Source organism: Podarcis muralis, chromosome 14, assembly GCF_964188315.1.
Source record: "Podarcis muralis chromosome 14, rPodMur119.hap1.1, whole genome shotgun sequence".
NCBI classification, from domain to species: domain Eukaryota; kingdom Metazoa; phylum Chordata; class Lepidosauria; order Squamata; family Lacertidae; genus Podarcis; species Podarcis muralis.
This window is the reverse complement of record NC_135668.1, coordinates 54,607,431-54,628,808: the sequence shown is the minus strand read 5'-3', so window position 1 is coordinate 54,628,808 and position 21,378 is coordinate 54,607,431. Positions and strand designations below refer to the sequence as shown.

The following is a 21,378-nucleotide window of genomic DNA, read 5'->3' as shown; positions in this document are numbered from 1 at the left end:
GCTGTTGGGGCACCCTGACACTTCCCCCCGCAGGGAGCCAAGGAACGGGGAGCCGGAGCTCCTGCAGGGACCCTCTGCCTTGGGCCCCCATCTTTCTCCCTGCTCAGCCTCCCCACGGCTTCCTCATTTCTGGACGGAGGAGCAGCGATTCGGAGGGGGTGGGGAGGGTGAGAAGAGAAGCGGAAGCCCTGAGGCCGCCCCCCCTGCTCCGCTGGGGAGCAGGAGCCTGAGAGCGCCGGCCGCACGCTGCTATAAATAGGCCTTCCCAAAACCTAGGCCAGCTCCCTTCCAGAGCTTCCCACGGCCTTCTTGGGAAGAGGGAAGGCCAAGGACGTCCCACCAAGCGGGAAGGACACTTGGCTGCCGAGGGTGGGAGCCAGGTACCCCCGAGGTGACCTCTGCGGGAGGGAAGTGAGGGGTTGGGAGAGGGAGAATGAACGCCCCCCAGAGCCTCACTCCCCCAAAACAATCCCACAGCTGGATCTGGAGCATGAGAGGTGCGCACAGCTGGCTCCCACGCAGAGGGGAAGGGGTGGGCAAAGGGGAGCTCTTCCTCTTCCTTCTCCTCCTCCTCCATCTTCCCAGGAGCCAGGCCAGGTAAGAGAGATGCAGAGCGGAGCAGACATGGCTTGCTCTGGGGGCAGCCCCCCAAGGTGCAGATGGGGGGGTTGGCACGGTCAGAGGAGAAGGGGGCACAGAAGCAAAACACCAGCAGCAGCCGCCAGCGCAAGTCAAGCCAGGAGGACTCGTTGAGACGCACGGGAAAATCAGGAGGGGGACAAAGTCCGCACCAAGACAGCCCCTTTCCAGGATGACCAAGAGCCACAAGGGGCAGCAGATTGTTTGGAAAGGAAAAGTTTGCTGAATGCGGAAGAACAGCAGGGCAGGGCACAGGCCAAGCCCCTCTTGCTAAGACACTGCTTTCCTACATGAACTAAAACAATAACATGTGTTTTGTGTTCTACGTGGGCATCCAGACATGGACTTCGGCCCCTCCAACTGGAGGCTGACATGGTGCAGGAGAGGCAGTGTTTTGCCACTTGACTCTGAGGAACTGGCCCAGGCTGGCAGCCACAGGGAGTACCAGCCCTTCCCGTGGCTGGCCTGGCACCAGCCTTGCCAGGTCCCACGCCTGTGAAATTAGGGCCTCTCCAATGGAAAGAGAGGGTCCATGAATTTGTGTAGTGAGTTCCACAGTTTGCGCTGCATCAAGGACTTCCCTCCTGGAGCTTTGTCAAAGCAATAAGGGGCATTTGAGGGCTCAGTGTGGTTCCCTCCACACGATTCGATGCCAATGGAGCAGAGGTCCAAAACATTTGGAGGGCACCTGGTTGGCAAAGGCTGGGCTAGCCACACCGCCACTGTGGCTCTCACTAGCCCAATGCCCAAGTTGACGCTGTGAGCTGTTAAGAGGGGCAGGAATCCTGGGGTCCTGGCACCCAAGGAAGTTGCTCTGGAGGAAGAACAAGCAGCTTTAGACAGGGTGTCTCCGCACAACCCAGCCCTGGCAGTGCCCTCTCCCCAACCCCACCCTGCCCCCAAACCAAAGAGGTCCAGATACCTGGCAAGCCGTAGGTTTGGCACGTGGGTCAAAGATCCGCAGCTTTTTATCCTGAGGACAGAGAAAGAAAGGGAGGTCACGAGGGACTGGGCGTTCGCCACAAACGCAGCAGCCCATTTTCAATTTAGTCAGGCGCTATATGTAGAACTATGATGCTTAAGTGTCCACAGTATCCTTGCAAGAGAGGATGGAGAGGAAGGCAGGACTTAGCCATGATCCAGTGACCTCCTGGCACCCCGACCTGGTACAGTGGGTACCAGCCAAAGCAAATAAAAGGTATAATCAACAGTAGCCGGGTTCGCACACTTTGCTAAGCCGTGGTTTGTTGAACTCAACTCTGGTTTGTTTGTCCAAACACACAACGGCCATCAGCTATAGGCTTGCCATAAAGGTAAAGGTAAAGGTACCCCTGCCCGTACGGGCCAGTCTTGACAGACTCTGGGGTTGTGCGCCCATCTCACTCAAGAGGCCGGGGGCCAGCGCTGTCCGCAGACACTTCCGGGTCACGTGGCCAGCGTGACAAAGCTGCATCTGGTGAGCCAGCACAGCACACGGAAACGCCGTTTACCTTCCCGCTAGAAAGCGGTCCCTATTTATCTACTTGCACCCGGGGTTGCTTTCGAACTGCTAGGTTGGCAGGCGCAACAGGGATTCGAACCGCCAACCTTTTGACCGGCAAGCCCTAGGCACTGAGGCTTTTACCCACAGCGCCACCCGCGTCCCTAGGCTTGCCATACGTCAGGGAAATTCCTGACATAACCTGGTTTGGGGTGCAAAATTGGCATGGGGGGGATTTTGTTGAATCGACAAAATGTCAAGGAAAACCTGGATGTATTGCAATGTGATGGAAAAAGCAGCAGAAACAGCTCAAAAAGCTTAAAATCACTATTTTGGGGTTAGGTTTCCCCCCAAAAGCTGGACAATTTGGGTTTGTTTCAAAAAAAAATGCTCAACAATTTGGGTGGTTTCCTTAAAAAATCTCACCAATTTTGCAGGTGTCAGGAATACGGCAAGCCTAATCAACTCTGGTCAGCTGACTGCCAGCCGACCAGAATGTGAAACCATGGTCTGAAGCTGGCTTAGGAATCTCTGCTTGCATGAATGCTCTGAAACGCATTCTCTGGCTTAATTCTGGTTTGCTTCAGTGCCCAGCCCTCGATGCTTGCCGGTCTACAGAGGCAAAGGCCCCCAAAATGTCAGAAAAACCAGAACCTTAAGTGAAACTACACATGGTCCCTTTGCTCTTCTGCAAGACTGATTCTGGTTAGGCATTCCTAAACACCTGGAAAAGGTTGCAGAGCTTCCTAGGCAATGGTTTCTATGCTAGCAGATACCACAATGCTTGCCGCAGTGGTTCGTGCATGTTACTATTAGTAGATAAAGCCTTTAACAACTTGGGACCAGTTTATCTACAAGATTCCCTTAGTCCACATGCGCCCCCTCCAGGTGGTGGAATGGGCATGGGTCTACTACAGGTGCCATCTTTGTAAGAACCGAGTCGTTCCATGTGGCAGCACCTACACTTTGGAACTCACTGCCTATTGATACCAAGCCCAGGCCTTCACTGTACTCTTTTCGGTGCCTGCTAAAAACAGGAGGGTCTGCAAGCCGACCCAGATCCCAGAACAGCCCCACCCCCTGCAATGCTGGATGCTCAGAAAGTTGAGGCGAATTTTAATCCGCTTTCGTCTTTTTAACTTTTCGTATGTTCTAAAGTACGGCTGCGGATTTTTCTCGATTTCATCGTTTCATCTCTTTGCAAACTGCTTTGGGTTTGGTTTGTTTTGTTTTACAATCAAGCGCCGCATAGATTTTATGAAATAAAGACATTTGAGGAGGTGCTCTTCGTTGTGTTTCCAAGCTGAGTGAAGCCAGCAGCCAGATTGCAGCCACAGGCTTTTCAATGCGCCTTTTTGCACCAAGCATGAGTCCTTGGGAGGTGCATTATGTGCGCGTGTTGCGCCACCCAGTGGTCACTTGTGGTGTAGGCCATTTAAAGCGGTATCACCTTAAACAGTTCTGGCTCCCCCCCAAAGAATCCTGGGAACTGTAGTCTCTTAAGGGTGCTGAGACCCCTGTTGCCCTCGCAGAGCTATGATTCTCAGACTGGTTTAACAACCAATTCCTCTTCCCAGGCAACTCTGGGAACTGTAGCTCTGTGAGGGAAACAGGAGTTTCCTAACAACTCTCAGCTCCTTTAAAAAACTACAGTTCCCAGGATTCTTGGGGGGCAAGGAGAGCCGTGGTTGCCTAAAGTGGCGTGATGCTGCTTGTTTATTTACTAAATTTATAGCCCTCCCCAGGTCATCCTCACAACAGCCCTGTGAGGTAGGCTCAGCTGAGAGATGGTGACTTGGCCCAGAGTCACCCAGGGAGTGGGCTCTCCCACTGTGCCACACTCTATAGGGCAGGAGCAAAAAGGGCACAGAACAGGACAGAGATCTGTGGAAGCAGCGGAGTCCCTTTTGCTGGCTCCACTTATTTTTTCGCTCTCTAGGACGCACCCGACCATAGGACCCACCTTGTTTTAGAGGGGGAGAACAAGAAAAAATAATTCTCCCCCTCTCTGCTCAGGACCCCTTCAGCGAAGCAGCAGGAGAAACGGAGCCCCTTCCATTTCTCCTCCCGCTTGGCTGAAGGGGCGCTGCGCAGCTCTCCCGGCTTCAGCAAAAGGAGCCTGAAGCCTCCGGAACGCAGCGGGAACTCGCGCTGCGCTCCGAAGGCTTCAGGGGGCTATCCCTGAAGCCTGGAGAGCGAGCAGGGTCAGTGTGCACCGACCCCTCTCACTCTCCAGGCTTCAGCGAAAGCAACGCGAACCCCCGGAGCGCAGCGGGAGCGCTCCCTCTGCGCTTCGCGTTGCTATCGCTGAAGCCAAGGAGCCTGCATTCACTCTATAGAATGCACACACATTTCCCCTTAATTTTTGGAGGGGAAAAAGTGCTTCCTATAGAGCAAAAAATACGGTATTTCTTCCAGCTGCTCCTTCTGGCCACAGACCTTTCTTGGTCAGAAACAGCAGCAGCAACATGCCTGGCATCGCAGCAGGAGCAAAGTGGGTCACGGCGCAGCGGCTGGAGCCCGAGGAGGATCACTTGACCGCCACCCGCTGACCTGAAGGGCAGCTTCACACACAAACACACCGGCCCCTTGAGCCCCAGCACCTGGTCTACTACGCACCTTGCAGGATGTGCCCAGCAGACAGCCATCAGGTTTCCAAGCCAAACTCTGGACCTGGTCATCGTGAGGCTCCAGCTCTGCAGGGAAAGAGAAGAGATGAGATAAAGTTCCTGGCAGGCGCCACTCGTGGAGCAACCTGATCGCCCGGCCTCAGAGTGGGCAGAATAACAGGGCAGCAAAGTGCAATACGACCTGCACCCGCAGATGATGCTTCCAGGAGGCTGAGGAAGACACAGGCCATCACTGCCCTCCCCAACATCTGCCTTTTGCTGCTGTCAGCCTCCTCTGGAGTAATAATAAATAATAATAAATTTTTACTTAGACCCCGCCCTTCCCGGTTCAGAAAACCGAGCTCAGGGCGGCTAAGAACAAATTTAAAACATTTAATTGATGCAACAAAAAACAGCATAAAATGCTGTTGTGCAATAAAGAATTGTTTGAATAAAAATTATTATTATTATTATTATTATTATTATTATTATTAGCATGTTTCAGTTAGTCAGACAGAGGGCCTTCTCAGTAGTGGTGCCCGCCCTGTGGAATGCCCTCCCTTCAGATGTGAAGGAAATAAGCAGCTATCTTAACTTTAAAAGACAACTGTTTAGGGCAGTTTTCAATATTTAGTGCTGTATTGTTTTTAACACTCGATGGGGGAAACTCAGCCAGATAGGCGGGGTATAAATAATAATAATATTATTATTATTATTATCCAGTCAGAGGCCATCTCCTCCTGTGGGATCCTTTTCTGTCCCAGGGCTGCAAGGAGAGGAGGACAAGGCTTTGCATTGTGCTGAGAAGGAGGAATTGCTACTCAGGAACAGTAATTCCATCCCAGAGTCAGGCAGCCTCCGCTTGGAGCTTGCAGACCTTGTGGCCGGTTGCTAGGCAACAGGGCCTCCTTGCGGTTCCCGTTTCCTGTTCACACAACATTCCTGGCCTGGGGGGGGGGGGACAAACACCTTCTGCCCTTCCTCCCAGCATCTCACCGGAAATGCAAATGTGGTGCCTGCCAGCTGTTTTGGAACTACAACTCCCACAAGCCCCAACCAGGGCTTGCTGAGGCTGATGGGAGTTGTAGTTCCAAACAGCTGGAAGGCAACCATTGGAAAAGGCTCGTCCTTGACCTCTTCTCCCAATATCTGTGTGCTCAGAGAAACAAAGGGGAAAGGGGGGCACAAGGGGTTTTTAATCCCACCCCAGAGCTCACTGTGACACCCCACACCACCCCCTTTTGCCAGGAAAGCAAAGGGCAGTGCTCAGCTAGCTTGCCACGATGCACCTGTACACTGTAGCTCCCTTTACCTTTATTCTGCTTCCAAGCAGAGTTAGAAGGGACCTCCAGAGGTCATCGAGCCCACCCCTCCACAATCCCTGACAGAATATTTGGAATAAATTCAGAATATTTAGCAGAAGACTTGTTGGGAAGCGCAGAGTGCCCTGCTTCAGCTGAAAGAGACCAGTGGGAGCGGGTGCGAAAGGCGGCCTGAGGCAACCCCAGAGAGCCACCACTGCCAGCTTAGGTGGGCAGTCTTGGGCTAGAGGGGCAAACAGCCCGAGTTGGCGCAAAGCAACCGCTGGAGACAAGCAGTCCCTGGCAGAGGGGGGAACTCGGGCCATTTCCCCTCCTGCCCTTCCCAGTCCCGTTATAGGAATTCTAAGGTGATATATATATATATATAATGTTCATAAACGTACAAGGCAAACATATACGTCAGAATATAAACCACTTCTCTGAAATAGTACAGGAGAACAATCCTGAAGCCATTTTGACTCTCCCAAATTGACCTCAAATATTTCTCTGCAAGGAGGAAGGAAATGGGAGAAGCTTTACAATGGTCTTTGGGCTGTAGGGACTGCTTACACCTCCCTGTAAATACAGTCTGGCAAGTATCTGTTAAGCTGAGCAAAGTTATCAATATGCACAAGAGATTCAGGAACTAAGTATCTTTCAAATCAGAACCAGTGAAGGTCCTGTGTGAGTGTCTGGAGGCGGTTGGAGGATGGATGGCGGCTAACAGATTGAGGTTGAATCCTGACAAGGCAAAAGTACCGTTTTGGGGGGACAAGGAATGGGCAGGTGCAGTGGCGTAGCGTGGGGGGTGCAGGGGGGGCCGGCCGCACTGGGTGCAACATCTGGGGTTAGGGCAAATCCACAGGTTAGGGGGCGCAACTCCACGGGTTAGGGGGCGCAAATCCACGGGTTAGGGGGCGCAAATTACTTGCCTTGCCCCGGGTGCTGACAACCCACGCTACGCCACTGGGCAGGTGTGGAGGATTCCCTGGTCCTGAATGGGGGAACCGTGTCCCCTGAAGGACCAGGTGCACAGCCTGGGAGTCATTTTGGACTCACACCTGTCCATGGAGGCACAGGTCAAATCTGTGTCCAGGGCAGCTGTTTACCAGCTCCATCTGCTACGCAGGCTGAGACCCTATCTGCCTGTGGACTGCCTTGCCAGAGTGGTGCATGCTCTGGTTATCTCCCACTTGGACTACTGCAATGCGCTCTACATAGGGCTACCTTTGAAGGTGACCCGGAAACTACAACTAATCCAGAATGCAGCGCCTGGGTATCCCATAAGGGGAAAAGGAGCAGTTTTTTCTTATAACACCCCCAACCTGAAAGTGCCCCACCACGGAGCTCACCTGCCAGAGTCTGCCGATGCCCCACATCCCAAACCTTCACTGCCTTCTGGGCCCCACTGGCCAGGATGCTGTCTGCTGTGGGGTGGAAGAGGAGAACATCCACCGGCCGGCCCTCCGGCCCCAGGGCAATGTGGGGGGAAGACGAGAGGTCCTGTCCAGAGTCCAGGAGGCGCCACACCTTCACCTGCAGAGAAAAAGGCCAGGAGCAAAGGTCCGTCTGTCACCCTGGAAGATGAACTCCGACCCACAAGGGGGGAGGACAGGAATATGAGGGAACCACAGCAAAGCCAAGCAGACCCCTCCAGGCAAGGGATGGAGAAAAGAAACGCCCCATCTTCACTTATAAAGTGATATTAATACTCCTCTAAACAGTCATGGCTTGAATCAGTGCCGGATTTACATATAAGCTAAACAAGCTATAGCTTAGGGCCCCCTCTCTTGAGGGGCCCCAAAAAATTTAAAGGAAAAAAACCTGGACATTTCCAAAATAGAAGATCAAAAAGAAATAAAATAAAACCTACATCCAGCAACAGTGTTTTGTGTTGTGTAGGCTCCTATGAATTACCATCTAGCATATATTCAACACAAAAAAAACAGCGGCAATTTGTTGTTGACAAAGGACAGCTGGACAGAAAAAGGGCCCCATGACTTTCAGCAGCTTAGGACCGCATCAAACCTAAATCTGGCCCTGGCTTGAATCCTGGGAACTTTAGTTTGTTATGGTTTCTGGGAGTTGTTAGGAGCTACAATTCCCAGAGTGGTTTAACAGCCAGTCGTATGTCCCAGGGAACTCTATATTTAACAAAATGGTAATAATACAACCTCGAGGTGTATTTACTGGCACCTGACTCCATGCATTCCTTTTCTGGGGAAGCTGGGGAGGGGTCCTACTGTGGGAATTGTGCCAAGGTCCCCTTAATCCAGACATGCCCCCAAGTGAGCCCACAGTTCCAGGCCCACAGCTCTCTCCAGAAGCAGCAGCAATGGGGCAAAGGTCTTGGGGGCTATTTCCTCTCTCAGCCCCCCACTCACAGATGGAGCCTGGCAGGGTCTCCTCTACAACCTCCCAGGGAGGACCTCTTGGGGGGGGGGTCTGCCAAAGGAGGACCCCTTCACTTAGTACTCACCACTTCATCGGCCGAACATGTGGCCAAGAGCTGCTCATCAAAGGGAGAGAAGTCAAAATCCGTCACCACATCTGGGCAAGAGAGAGAGAGAGAGAGAGAGAGAGATCATGTTTCTTCTTCTTCTTTGTATATTGTTAACTATTTTCAGAATAGCATCTAGGTACAGAATAAGAAAAAGGTCTTCAGTAATACAGATGTTGGTCAGCAACCTTGCAAAGGTTGATGAATGCAACACATCAAGTAACACAACACAACATAATGTATTTGGGGGGCTATTGGGTTGTTGGGACACAGGTGGCGCTGTGGGTTAAACCACAGACCCTAAGACTTGCCGATCAGAAGGTCGGCGGTTCGAATCCCCGTGCTGGGGTGAGCTCCCGTTGCTCGGTCCCAGCTCCTGCCAACCTAGCAGTTCAAAAGCATGTCAAAGTGCAAGTAGATAAATAGGTACTGCTCCGGTGGGAAGCTAAACGGCATTTCCGCGCACTGCTCTGGTTCGCCAGAAGCGGCTTAGTCATGCTGGCCACATGACCCGGAAGCTGTACGCCGGCTCCCTCGGCCAATAAAGCGAGATGAACGCCGCAACCCCAGAGTCGGTCACGACAGGACCTAATGGTCAGGGGTCCACTTATTGGGTTGCTGTTTTTGTTTTTATTTTTATTATGTACCATATTTTGTGGTTTTATATCTTGATTTTATTCTGTGAACCTGAGACCCCCAGGTATAAGGTGGTATATAAATTTAATAAATAAATAAATATTTACAACACTCTCCCTCTCTCTCTCTCTCTATATATATATATAATCCACACACAGTTCATCCTGCAGAATACAATTTTAGCAAAACTTTATTACAAGTGGGAGACAACGGAGATAAATCAGGCCAGGGAAACCATTTAAAATCGTGTTTCTTCTAAGACAATACGTTGAGTGGGTCAACGTATTGACGCATACACACTGCGATCCCTACAAATGAAGAAGAGATGTGGAAAGAATTTGAGAGGACATTGTTAGGAGACTCTGCTTCCTCCGACTGCATTAAGAATGCGCCAAGGACGTTTGCGCGGGAAGAATTCAGCCTTGGGCCACACTGATAGAAAGTAGACCTTCTGCCCTTGCTGAGACAGCTCTGATAACGGAGGCCTGCTTTGCCTCTGAGAACGTCACTTAATTTCTACGGAGGTGTAAAGCTGAGGAGAGGGGATGCCTCTGTATAAACCTGTGTAACGGATGGGCCTGTGGGTTCTCCGGCAGCTGCAGATGTTCTGAAGCATTAAAAGTGGCCCTAAATATCCCGGCTGAAATGGTCAATTGAAGAAAGCAGCCTGCAACAACAAGGTTCAAGACTCCATGCCACGCAGCATTCATTTAATTAGAGAATGCACCTCCCGCCTCTTTCTCCAAGGAGTTCAAGGCGGCACACACGGATCTCTCCCTCCTCATTTTATCCCAACCCTGCCAGGTAGGTTAGGCTGAGAGGCAGCGACTGGTCAAAGGTCGCCCAGCTGCGCTTCGTGGCTGAACAGGGATTCGAACCCAAGTCCGACACTCTAACCACTAGACCACACTGGCATGCAGGACAGAGCCACGCGAGGTGGGAGGGTTTATGCCCAGCAAATAAATGGTGGGGGGTGGGAAAGTTCCCTCTCTAGAGGCTTCTGGGCATCGAGGGCAAAAGCTCCCTGTTTGCAGGTCAACGTTTTATGCCAGAGCGGAAGGAGAAATTTAAGAAGATGAACTGTATGCAAGCCTCTTTATCCCTCCCAAGGAGGGCACATTATTTTGCAGGAGGAGGCGATAAGACCCAGCCTAGGACCCATGTACTTACAGGACAGCTTCTCCTGGTATGCCCCGTGGAGGACCACAAATGACAACACTTTGGAGGTCCCAAGCCGCAAGGTGGTTAGATTGGTCTCAACTAGGGCCAGGGCCTTTTCAGCACTGGCCCCGACTTGGTGGAACGCTCTGTCTCAAGAGACTAGGGCCCTGCAGGACTTGACATCTTTCCGCAGGGCCTGCAAGACAGAGCTGTTCCGCCTGGCCTTTGGTTTGGACTCGGTCTGACCCTTATGTTTCCCTCCCCTTATGGTCTTGATTTATCGGCTACTTTTAAAATGAGGCTGCATTTTAAATTGCATTTTAAACTGGGGCGGTTTTTTTCCTATTATGTTTTTACTGTAATTTTACTGGTGTTAGCTGTCCTGAGCCCGGCTCTGGCCGGGGAGGGCGGGGTATAAATTAATTTTTTTATTATTATTATTATTATTATTATTATTATTATTATTATTATTATCATTATTATTATTATTATTAATCTTGCATCTGCAGAGCACAGCTCAGGCCCACTTCTGCAAGAAGCCGCAGGCACACTCTCAGGACTACAACCAGAAACACAGGTATTAAAAAAACAGACAAAACCCCCCCACCTTTTCGGGTGCCCTATCATATAATAGGGTTGCCACACACCTGGATTTTCCCAGACATTATAGGGATTTCAAAGGGGGGAATTTCCAAAAGGCAGCACTTTGTCAACAACTTTTGGGGTGCCCTGCTTTTTACTTTCTGCAATATGGTGTCCCCACAGCAGAGCTGCCTTTTAGGGAACAAACAGCCAGCCCCCCTGTTGCAACAGCTGCACTCGCTACCGGTCTGTTTCCAGGCACAATTCAAAGTACAGTCGTACCTTGGAAGTCAAGCAGAATCCGTTCTGGAAGTCTGTTCGACTTCCAAAACGTTCAGAAACCAAAGCGCGGCTTCTGATTGGCTGCAGGAAGCGGCGGAAGCCCCACCGGATGTTCAGCTTCCAAAAATAGTCGCAAACCGGAACAGTCACTTCCAGGGTTGTGGTGTCCAGGAGCTAAAACGTTCGAGAACTAAGCTGTTTGAAAACCAAGGTACGGCTGTATTGGTTTATGACCTATAAAACCTTCCATGGCTGAAGTCCAAGTGACCTGAAAGACCATATTCCATCATACATATCTGCCCAGGCTGCGAGACCTTTGAGGAAGAACCTTGTCTCCATCCCTCTCCCCTTCCAGGCCTGCCTGGTAGTGATGCAGGACATGGCCTTCTCGGTGGCTGCTCCCAGGCAACGTTGGAATTCCCTGCCCAGGGAAGCCAGACTGGCTCCCTCCTTGTCCTTCTGCCGGCAGGTGAAAGCCTTCTTGTTCCAACAGGCTTTTGGGAACTGACTGCTCTTACCGCAAGGGCTAGTGCCGTGCTGCTTTTATTGTAATTATTGGCATGCTTTTCATAGAATTAAAGGTAAAGAGAAAGGGACCCCTGACCATTAGGTCTAGTCACGGGTGACTCTGGGGGTGCGACACTCATCTCACTTTATTGGCTGAGGGAGATTTACAGATAAATAAACATATGTGGCATATTTGGGAAAACAAAAGGCTCAGGATTAAACCCTACACAAATCTGGAGTCCCCAAGACAGTTGGATGATGCCCTTTACACCTCCTTCTGGCAACTCCTGCAGCCAAGAGTCCTGCTCTGCGCAGCTGGGAGCAGGGCCTTGTCGTCTGGCCAGCCCAGGACCTCCAGGCACACTGCCCAGGCTCACACCCCAGAAATGCAAGCGTAATTTTACTTCTCTCAATATTTAATTTTCTAAAAACATTTTATTCCAATGTTTTGAGCTGTTCTCATTTTTATCTGTAAGCCGACCGTCAGGGGAAAGGCAGGGTATAAAATAATAATAACAATAACAATAATCATAACCACCTCCATCTCAAGGGCAAGTGGTATTGGGGGGGGTGGACCTGGCACAGAAATCGGCCGCCTGGCTGAGGCATCTGGCCTGCCTGGGAAAAGTAGGTCGCTGCGTCATTTTCCGTTTCCACAGGCCTGCAGCAGATGCAAGCCGGCAGCGGGAGACTCGTGGCAGCTGCCTCGGGAGAGCAGGGCTCATCCTGTGCCCAGGCAGGGACCAAGAGCCTCTTCCCTGCTTGTGCCCCTCTCTCGACTGGGGCTTAATGGGACTGAACCATCTCAAAACAACAGCCAGGCTTAAAGGAGGGAATTGGAGAAGCCGGGAACAAGGGGAAGCTGGAGACACACGAGCCAGGAGGTGGTGGGGATTTCAGGGCAGGAAATATGAATCTCAGGTGCCTATAAACTGGCAGAATTTACAATATCATTGCAGGGGGCTATGAATCTATGACTTTTGCTGTATTTGTGACGTTCAGCCTGTTCTTTTAGTTGCTGGTTTGCTGATAGCAGATCGTAATTGTTTCACCAATGTATCATTATTTATATTATATGATTTACGCCTGTGATGTTTTGTCGCTGTTATTTATTAAGCCGCTTTGGGATTCGCGTGTGTCAGGGGTTCAGGAGCAGAGGCACAGGAAAGGGAGGAGATAGAGACCGAGGGGGAGGAATCCGAGGGAGAGGTTAGCGATGACAGCCGCCCTAGGTCTCTAAGTCTTTCCAGTGAATCGGAGGATTCACAGAAGGGGGCTCCCGTGGTCAGAGCAAAGGGGTTGCCAAGGGGAACACCCCAGGAAGGAGGGGCCAGAGGGGACTCAGAGAGCAGCAGTTGGAAATCGGGACCAGCTTCCCCACCAAAGAGCAGTAGGGGGGAAGAGTCCCAGGTATCGACATCAGGCAGCTCTCCGTCAGCGGAAGGACATGAGTCAGGATTGGCCACGCCTGCATCAGAGAGCGAGGAAACGGTCAAAAGGAAGGTCGGAGACTGGGCGCGCGCGCCAAGTTCAAACGTACAAGAGGGTGGCGCAGTGAGCAGCCCGGAAAGGGAGCCAGGTCCTAAAGCCCGCCGAAGGGAGGGGGAAGAGTCAGAGGGGTCCGCGTCCGAAGCGTCCAGGAAGGAAGGGACCCCGGGGGGTAGTAGGACCCAGAGGCGGAAGGAGAGACGGAAGAGGTGGAGTAAGGTTAGAGTCTTAAGCTGGTGTACAGGGGGCGGAGATTCAGACGGAGCTTCGCCGGTCTAGTCTCTAGACGTAGAGACGCACGCTAGGGCTTGAAAATGGAAACTGTACTGCAATAAAGACTTTTGTACATTACTACTGGCTAGCGTTGGTCCTCTGTGAGCTGGGACCTGGAGGCAGTCTCTGACAGTGTGAAACGGAAGCGGCACAGAAATACAGTCAAATCCATTGTATATTTATCATCACAAGCGTAACATTTGGTAAACTATTTACGTTTGCTGTAAATCTCCGGCGGCACCTTGGCGTTTCCGTTTTGTAATGGCGGCGTGAATTTAACGAAGTTTCTGAAAAGGAAGCTGGTGCCTCGCCTACCCCAACTTCACCCCATCGTCCCACCTAGGCAGGCTCCAGCCCTGCCCAGGTGCCAAGCTCACCTGAGTGGCAGCCCAGCTGCGAAACGACCCTCTGGGATCTCTTCTGGCTCTCCAAGGGCACAAGGCCCAGCACACCTGGAAGGGGAAGGAACGAGACAAGTCACAGGGAGACCAGATACATGCATTGGGGGGGGGGGCAGATGGGTGCAATATATGAGGGGGGGGTTTCAAACAGGGAACTCTCCCAGTCCTAATGGGAGACGTTGAGGCAACAAACATTGCTAGTTTTTTCTATGCGGGGTAAGACTGCAGTAAACTGGGTTTTAACGCATCCCCAATAAGCAGAATTTCACTTTTGTTGGCAATTTGCAGATTAGTTGCGCTAGAGAAGGCGTGCTGGGGAGACCACACATTACAAGGAATGCTAAAATAACTTTTGCTAGGTTTGCATAACAAAAACAAAAACTCCTTTTACAAAATATCAGTAAGCCTGACCCATCCACCAGGGTACTGAGAGAGCTAGGTGCTGCTCTTTATATACTATATCCAACAGATTAATTAACATAACTTAACAGCACCTGCTATACTGCTGCACAGCTGTAAAACTAGGTCACGTTATTTGCTCTGGCCTTTAAAGAAATACACATCTTGTGGAACAGTAATGAACCTTCAAATTTAAAGAGAACATTCAACACCTTTTAGTTCTTTTTTGGTTTCACTAATAACCTTTGGCATGATACTAGAACAGGCTTCCTCAACCTCGGCCCTCCAGATGTTTTGAGACTACAATTCCCATCATCCCTGACCACTGGCCCTGCTAGCTAGGGATCATGGGAGTTGTAGGCCAAAAACATCTGGAGGGCTGAGGTTGAGGAAGCCTGTGCTAGAAGCGGCACAAATGTCCTGCAGGAAACAGCCACCGTCCCCAGAAACAAAGTCATTGTATGGGACACAACTGGGAAGATTCAAGGCATGACCATGGGGAAGTTCTCCAACCCGATGTTCTAGAAAAACACACAAACACACACACTGTGTTGGCACATTGCAACTCACAGGCAACTTAGCTAGACTCCTGTCTTGTTCATCTTGGTAAGGCATATGGCTATATCTGTGTCAACACAACAGTATCAACAGTGTAAAGCTATGTATTGTGTTTACACTGAATTTTCTTTCTCGCACATATTCTGCGAACCGCCCTGAGACCCCCAGGTATAGGGCGGTACAGCGGTACCTCGGTTTACAAACTTAATCCATTCTGGAAGGCTGTTCTTACACTGAAACTGTTCTTAAACTGAGGTGCGCTTTCCCTGATGAAGCCTTCCACTGCCGGTGCCCTTAGACCGAGGTAAAGTTCGCAAACCGGGACACTACTTCGGGTTTTGCAGAGTTTGTAAACCGAATCATTTGTAAACAGGGCTGTTCTTAAACCAGGGTACTGCTGTATAATAATAAATAATAATAATAATAATAATAATAATAATAATAATAATAATAATAATAATAATACAAACTCAATATATATAATCTAATCGCCAATTGGCACCTTAGGCCTAGGTGTTAGTGGTTGCTTCTTTACTTCTTTGTATTTTAAAGAACAAATCTCATAGTGGTTTACAACACATTAAAACATCCAATCAAACAACCCAGAATAAAACAAGGTAAATATTTCAGATCCTTCTCTAAGTGACATTTTGCATTCCCCAGCTGCCAACCTGGCATGCGGAGATCTCCATGTGGTCGCAGTGGGACCCACAGCAGTCGCAAAACGCGCCCGGTTCATTTCTAACACCGCAGGCAGCCCCTTGCGGGCCTCTGCCAGCGACTGAAGGAGCCCACAAAGGGCACCGCGGACCCTGTCCCAGAAGGGACCTCTGGATTCTGCACAGCCAGTGCCTGGAAGGAGCATCCAGCCCCAGGTAGCAGGGTGACTGGTGGTGCTAAGGAGAGCCTTTCTTCAGCAAGAGGGCCGCATTCCCTTAAGGACAGACTTCTGAGGGCCACACACCAAGGGCAGTTGAGGCCAGAGGCCAAAGAGGGCAGAGCCAGTGCATTTTTTCTAAAAAAAATGTTTAGGGGTACTCTCATTTTCCTATTCATGCAGTGGTACCTCGGGTTGCATACGCTTCAGGTTACAGACTCCACTAACCCAGAAATTGTGCTTCAGGTTAAGAACTTTGCTTCAGGATGAGAACAGAAAACGTGCTCCAGCGGCACGGCAGCAGCAGGAGGCCCCATTAGCTAAAGTGGTGCTTCAGGTTAAGAACAGTTTCAGGTTAAGTACAGACTTCCAGAACGAATTAAGTACTTAACTCGAGGTACCACTGTATTGAAATACCTCCCCTCAATGAGGCCAAACTTAGATTCACAAAATGTTTAGGGGTATGCCTACCCCTAGGGGGGAAAGCACTGGGCAAAGCAACTGGCGCAAATCAGACCTGTGTGTAACCTCTGGCTGCAGAGAAAGCCAGAGGTTTCTACATACCTGCTGCACCCAGGCAAGGAAGAGGAACTATCTCAATTCAAGGCTGTGTTCTTGGGGGTTGAGGGTACAGCAGGGCTGGCAAGGGAGGGGCCATGAGCTCCAGAATGAGAGGCCGGCAAGGCCGCATTCAGCAGCCCTGAAAGAGGTTCTGCACCCCTGCCTTACAACGGTGCCCAGTCCAGGTGAGTCCCCTTGGGACAAGCGTTCTCCAACCCCTGCCCCTCAGGCGAAGGAGGCAGGCATCTCCCCTGCTCTTCCCAAGAGTTTCTAAGGCCTGGAAAAGCCGGGAGGTGCAAGCAGGAACCTTTGGGAGAGGGTAGTGCACGAGGGAAGCCCAAGCCCACCAGCAGCGGCAGGAAGCACAAATGGCAAGATGGCACACCCATCCCTTCCTCCTCCCTCCTTTTCACGAGCCTCCTGGGGATGCCTCCTCCCCTGGCAACTGGAACTCCCAAGGAGTTTCCCATCCTCGTGCAACTGGGACTCTCCCTGCTGCCAGGTGCCAGTTCCCAACAGTTCCCACATGCCTGCACAGGTTGGCACAACCTCTCTGCCCGGTCGAAGTGCACTGTGCAAGCGTGCCCCATGGAGAGCAGCAGAGCCACCCACCCCAGGGCAGGGCAGGGCCTGGCCTCGCCCACAGCTTACCTGCCGAGTCTGTGTGGAAGGCGATCCAGCGGCCGCCAGCCTTGATGTGGTTCGCCGAAGCAGCCGGGAAGCCAGCTCGGAGGTCTCCAATCCAGGCCTGCAACACAGGAGAGAGAGAAGGCCCAGCTGAAGGGAGGGGGAGAGCCATTCCCTGCCCCACAGCTCAGCGGGGAAAGGGAACCACCTACAGCTTTGACACATCCTTCTCCCCCAGACCAAAGCTGGGAGTGAGAGAGGGAAAGAGACACTGCAGCTTCCTCTCTGGTTCCTGCAGAGCAGCAGGGATCTTCTTGCAGAGTCAGAGGAGGAGAAGCATCTGCACCCCAAGCCCAGGGGCCAGAGAGGGGTCCTGCGCCCATCCCAAATCAAAGACCCAAAGGAGCGTCTCCACTCCCATCGTTCAGCCCAGACACTGAAGTCCAGCTCCGAGGGCCTTCTGGCAGTTCCCTCCCTGAGAGTAGTGAGGCTACAGGGAACCAGGCAGAGGGCCTTCTCGGTGGTAGCACCCGCCCAGTGGAACGCCCTCCCATCAGATGTCATGGAAATGAACAACTATCCGACTTTTAGAAGACATCTGAAGGTAGCCCTGTATAGGGGAGCTTTTAATTTTTGATGTTTTATCGTGTTTTTAATATTCTGTTGGGGGCTGCCCAGAGAGGCTGGGGAAACACAGCCAGATGGGCAGGGTATAAATATATTATTAATAGTGTTATTATTATTATGATGATTATTATTACAAAGCAGAGGGCCGCCCCCCACAGGGAAGTAGAGGAAAGACTGTGAGCTTTTGCAAAGGGGTTGCAAACTATTACCGGGCACCCGAAAGTGGAAAGGATATGCCCAACGGAGCAATGCACCTCCCCATGTGCTTAGCGCAATCCGTGAGTCCTTCTGTCCTTATCCCAGCCGGGAAGAGAGCCAGTGTGTACATTCCAACACAAGTGTGCAGTGTGCGGCCCATTTTGGGAGGATGGGTGGGGGCTAACAGGTTGAGGTTGAATCCTGACAAGACAGAAGTACTGTTTTTGAGGGACAGGAGGTGGGCGGGTGTGGGGGACTCCCCGGTCCTGAATGGGGCAACTGTGCCCCTGAAGGACCAGGTGCGCAGCCTGCGAGTCATTCTGGACTCACAGCTGTCCATGGAGGCACAGGTCAATTCTGTGTCCAGGGCAGCTGTCTACCAGCTCCATCTGGTACGCAGGATGAGACCCTACCTGCCTGCGCAGTGTCTCGCCAGAGTGGTGCATTCTCTGGTTATCTCCTGCTTAGACTACTGCCATGCACTCTCCATGGGGCTACCTTTGAAGGTGACTCAGAAACTACAACTAATCCAGAATGCAGCAGCTAGACTGGTGACTGGGAGTGGCCGCCAAGACCGGTCCTGAAAGACCTACATTGGCTCCCAGTACATTTCCGAGCACAATTCAAATTGTTGGTGCTGACCTTGAAAGCCCTAAACGGCCTCGGCGCAGTATACCTGAAGGAGCGACTCCACCCCCATCGTTCTGCCCGGACACTGAGGTCCAGCTCCAAGGGCCTTCTGGCGGTTCCCTCCCTAAGAGAAGTGAGGCTACAGGGAACCAGGGAGAGGACCTTTTCGGTGGTGGCACCCACCCTGTAGAACAGCCTCCCATCAGATGTCAAGGAAATAAACAACTATCTGACTTTTAGAAGACATCTGAAGGTAGCCCTCCCTCCCCTTTGCCTGTGGTCTCTTCCACCCCAAACCGCACGAGAGGAAGACAAACTGCCAGGCAACGGAGCTCCCAGAACTTCTTCTTCCTCCGTCCACATCCCTCCCTGCAGCTCCCTGGTGGATGGTGCTCCAGGCAGATGCTCAAAAGGGAGGACTAAAGCCTTACATTATATGTTCCTAGAGCAGAGGGGAACCAAGTCAAGGTTGACGTGTGCGCAGCTTCTGTGGCCAAATTCCAAAGCCTCAAACTTTGACGTGGAAGAATTGTAGCAAACGCAGCTTCTCCCATCACTGGATCTGAGTGGTGGGAGAAGCTGCAGCTCCCAGAATTCTCCCTTCCTATGAAGAAAGGACTAGGAAGACCTGTGGGAGCTGCTTGAGAAGGCGTCATGCGCTCTGCACCATAGCGACACTTGGGGGGGGTGGCTGCTTCAAGACGAAAAGTGGGTTTAAAAAATGACACTGAGATTATGCACGGGAATTCTCCGCATGCCCCAGCTCTGCCCACCTGCCCTTTGGCTCTCACTCTCCAGCAGCAGCCCTCAAAAACTGCACAGCGGCAACACAAAGGGAGGCTTGTTGGCTGCCTGGTTTTATTCCGCTTAAAAATAGGCTCTTTCATGCAACTTCTGCTACACACACCAGCAAAGGAGTGCTCACACTTTCAGCAGGCAGAGGAGGTTGCCCAGGCAACAGAAAGCCTGACATTTCCCTGGTTCTGCAATATTATATTATATTATATTATATTAATAATAATAATTCCTGCAATCATTGAAATTTCAGGGCATTCATCCGATTCTGGCCTTTAGGCCTGAGAAGTCATCCATGCTGCATTGGTGGTGCCACCACACAGGAGGCCCTGCAGAGAGCTCACAGTCCGAACCGCATGAGGCATCAAATGCAAGAGGGTCGCCGCTCAGACCCGCAAGAGGGGGCAGAGGGAAGGGGGCAGGGGGCTCAAGCTGCCCCCTAGACTGTAAGGGGGCTCCCTCCCAAGGCCTGTGCTCTTCACAGCCAGCCACTTTGCTCTGCGCAAACTAAAAAGTGACACAATTTTGGAGGCCTCCTGGACACCCAAACATCTGTCTGGTTTGTGGGCAGTGCCCTGGAGGCCACCCCAAAATGCTTCCCCTTAAGGAGGGGGCACAGCCCAGTGGGAGGACACCTGCACTGCATGCAGAAGATCCTGGGCTCAGCACCCTGTTGCAGGAACACCACTTCCTATTAAAATAAGCACAGAATTTCAAAGCTGTTTGAGCCTTTTCACGTCCACTTTCCCAGCCTCTAAGCTCCTGTCTAAGAGCAGCAGGGGACGGGGAAAGAAGCCCAAGACGACCGCCTGTCTTAGAGACCCTCCTGGACTAGCTGGGCCAAGGCCTGAGGCTCAGGATCCAGACCCCCCCCCTCCACTCAGGATGAGGGCAAATGGAAACGGGTTGCCCAGGGTCGCCCAAAGCAGATGAGAGAGGGCGCAAGGCTGCGGCACTCCCCAGATCGCAGGCAAAGTAGCAGCTCCTGGGGGGGTTTCCTGCCCCCCCATCCTGCATTACAAGGGGTTAGACTAGATGACTCTGGTGGTCCCTTCCAACTGCACAATTCCATGATCTATGGGACTCTCCGTCCTGGGAGGTTTTGAAGCAGAGGTTGCGTGGGCGTCTGCCACGGATGCTTCCGCTGAGATTCCTGCTTTGCCGGGGGTCAGACTAGATGACCCCGGGGGGTCCCTCCCAACTCTACAATGCTATGATCACCATCCCATCGGAGGGAAAGGAGGCGGGGCTTCAGTCCAAGGCAAGCTCCTCCCCCGCCCCCCGATTCTGCAGGCGCCACCTTCCCCCCTTGGCTCCCCGAGGAGGAAGCCGGCTGCAAGCCCGGAGAGCAGCTGCGCTGTGCACAGGATGGGGAAGGGAGAGCGGAAGCCGCGGAAGCCGCGTCTTGTGACCCACGCCCGGAGCGCGGCTGCCGACGCCCCGAAGGCGCCCCACCTCCTCGGCGGCCGCGGCTCCGAAGGGGTTAACCCCGAAGGCGCCCCCGCTGCTGCTGCTGCTGCCGCCGCCGCCCTGGGCAGGGGAAGGAAGGAGTGCCCGGGCCCCCGGGGGCGCGCCGGCTGGTGGGCAGCGGGAATCCCCGGGGGCGCCCCCGGGCAGAGGGTGCCAATCGGGAGCAGGGCATCCCGGGGGTGGGTGGGGAGATCGGGGGCAGCGGAGCCAAGACCCCCACCCCGGAGACAGGTGCGGGCGGCGGGCAGGGAGGGCGCCTGGGGTTACTCTCCGGGAGGGGATCGGGGCCCTTCCCGTCGGGGCGGCGGCACCCACCTCCTTGCGGGCCACCCTGGCCTCCGCGTGGCGGAACTTGGACACCTTGAAGCGATTCATGCTCAGCCTCCCGCCGCCGCCGCCGCCGCCGCCGCCCGGGCTCCGATCCGAATCGCCGCCAAGCCCCGCCCGGCCGTCCCCGCCTCCTCCTCCGCCGCCGCCGCCTCCTCCTCCTCTGCCGCCGCTCCGGGGACTGAGCACCATCCGGCGCCCAGGAGGAAGGAGGAGCCGGGCGGAGGGGCGCCTTCGCCCGGGAGGCGCCGCGCAGGTACGACGGTGGCGCTTCCACCTGGAAGGTTTGGGGAGAAAGTCCTGCCGCCCAGTCCAGCCCACGGGGCTCTCGCCCTTCCCACGCGCCCCAGTTTTATCCCGACAAGAACCTTGCGAGGTAGGCGAGGCAAAAGAAACCAACTCACCCGCGAGAGGATGCCCTGGCGAGCTTTACAGCCCAGAGGGGATTTG

The 21,378-nt window shown here is 52.8% G+C and overlaps 1 protein-coding gene across 2 annotated transcripts in view; it reads right to left on the bottom strand.

Annotated features, from left to right (window-relative positions):
- CORO7 (coronin 7) overlaps positions 1-21,055 on the bottom strand; it is a 101,244-nt gene extending 80,189 nt beyond the window's left edge. For both annotated transcript variants that reach the window (XM_077918753.1, XM_077918754.1), the window contains exons 1-7: positions 20,917-21,055; positions 16,906-17,002; positions 13,836-13,910; positions 8,509-8,579; positions 7,382-7,565; positions 4,739-4,815; positions 1,562-1,612 (exon numbers count right to left, since the gene is read on the bottom strand). In XM_077918753.1, the coding sequence (XP_077774879.1) occupies positions 1,562-1,612; positions 4,739-4,815; positions 7,382-7,565; positions 8,509-8,579; positions 13,836-13,910; positions 16,906-17,002; positions 20,917-20,976 (615 nt within the window). In that variant the 5' untranslated portion in view covers positions 20,977-21,055. The remainder of the gene's footprint in view (positions 1-1,561; positions 1,613-4,738; positions 4,816-7,381; positions 7,566-8,508; positions 8,580-13,835; positions 13,911-16,905; positions 17,003-20,916) is intronic.
- Positions 21,056-21,378: the final 323 nt, after the last annotated feature.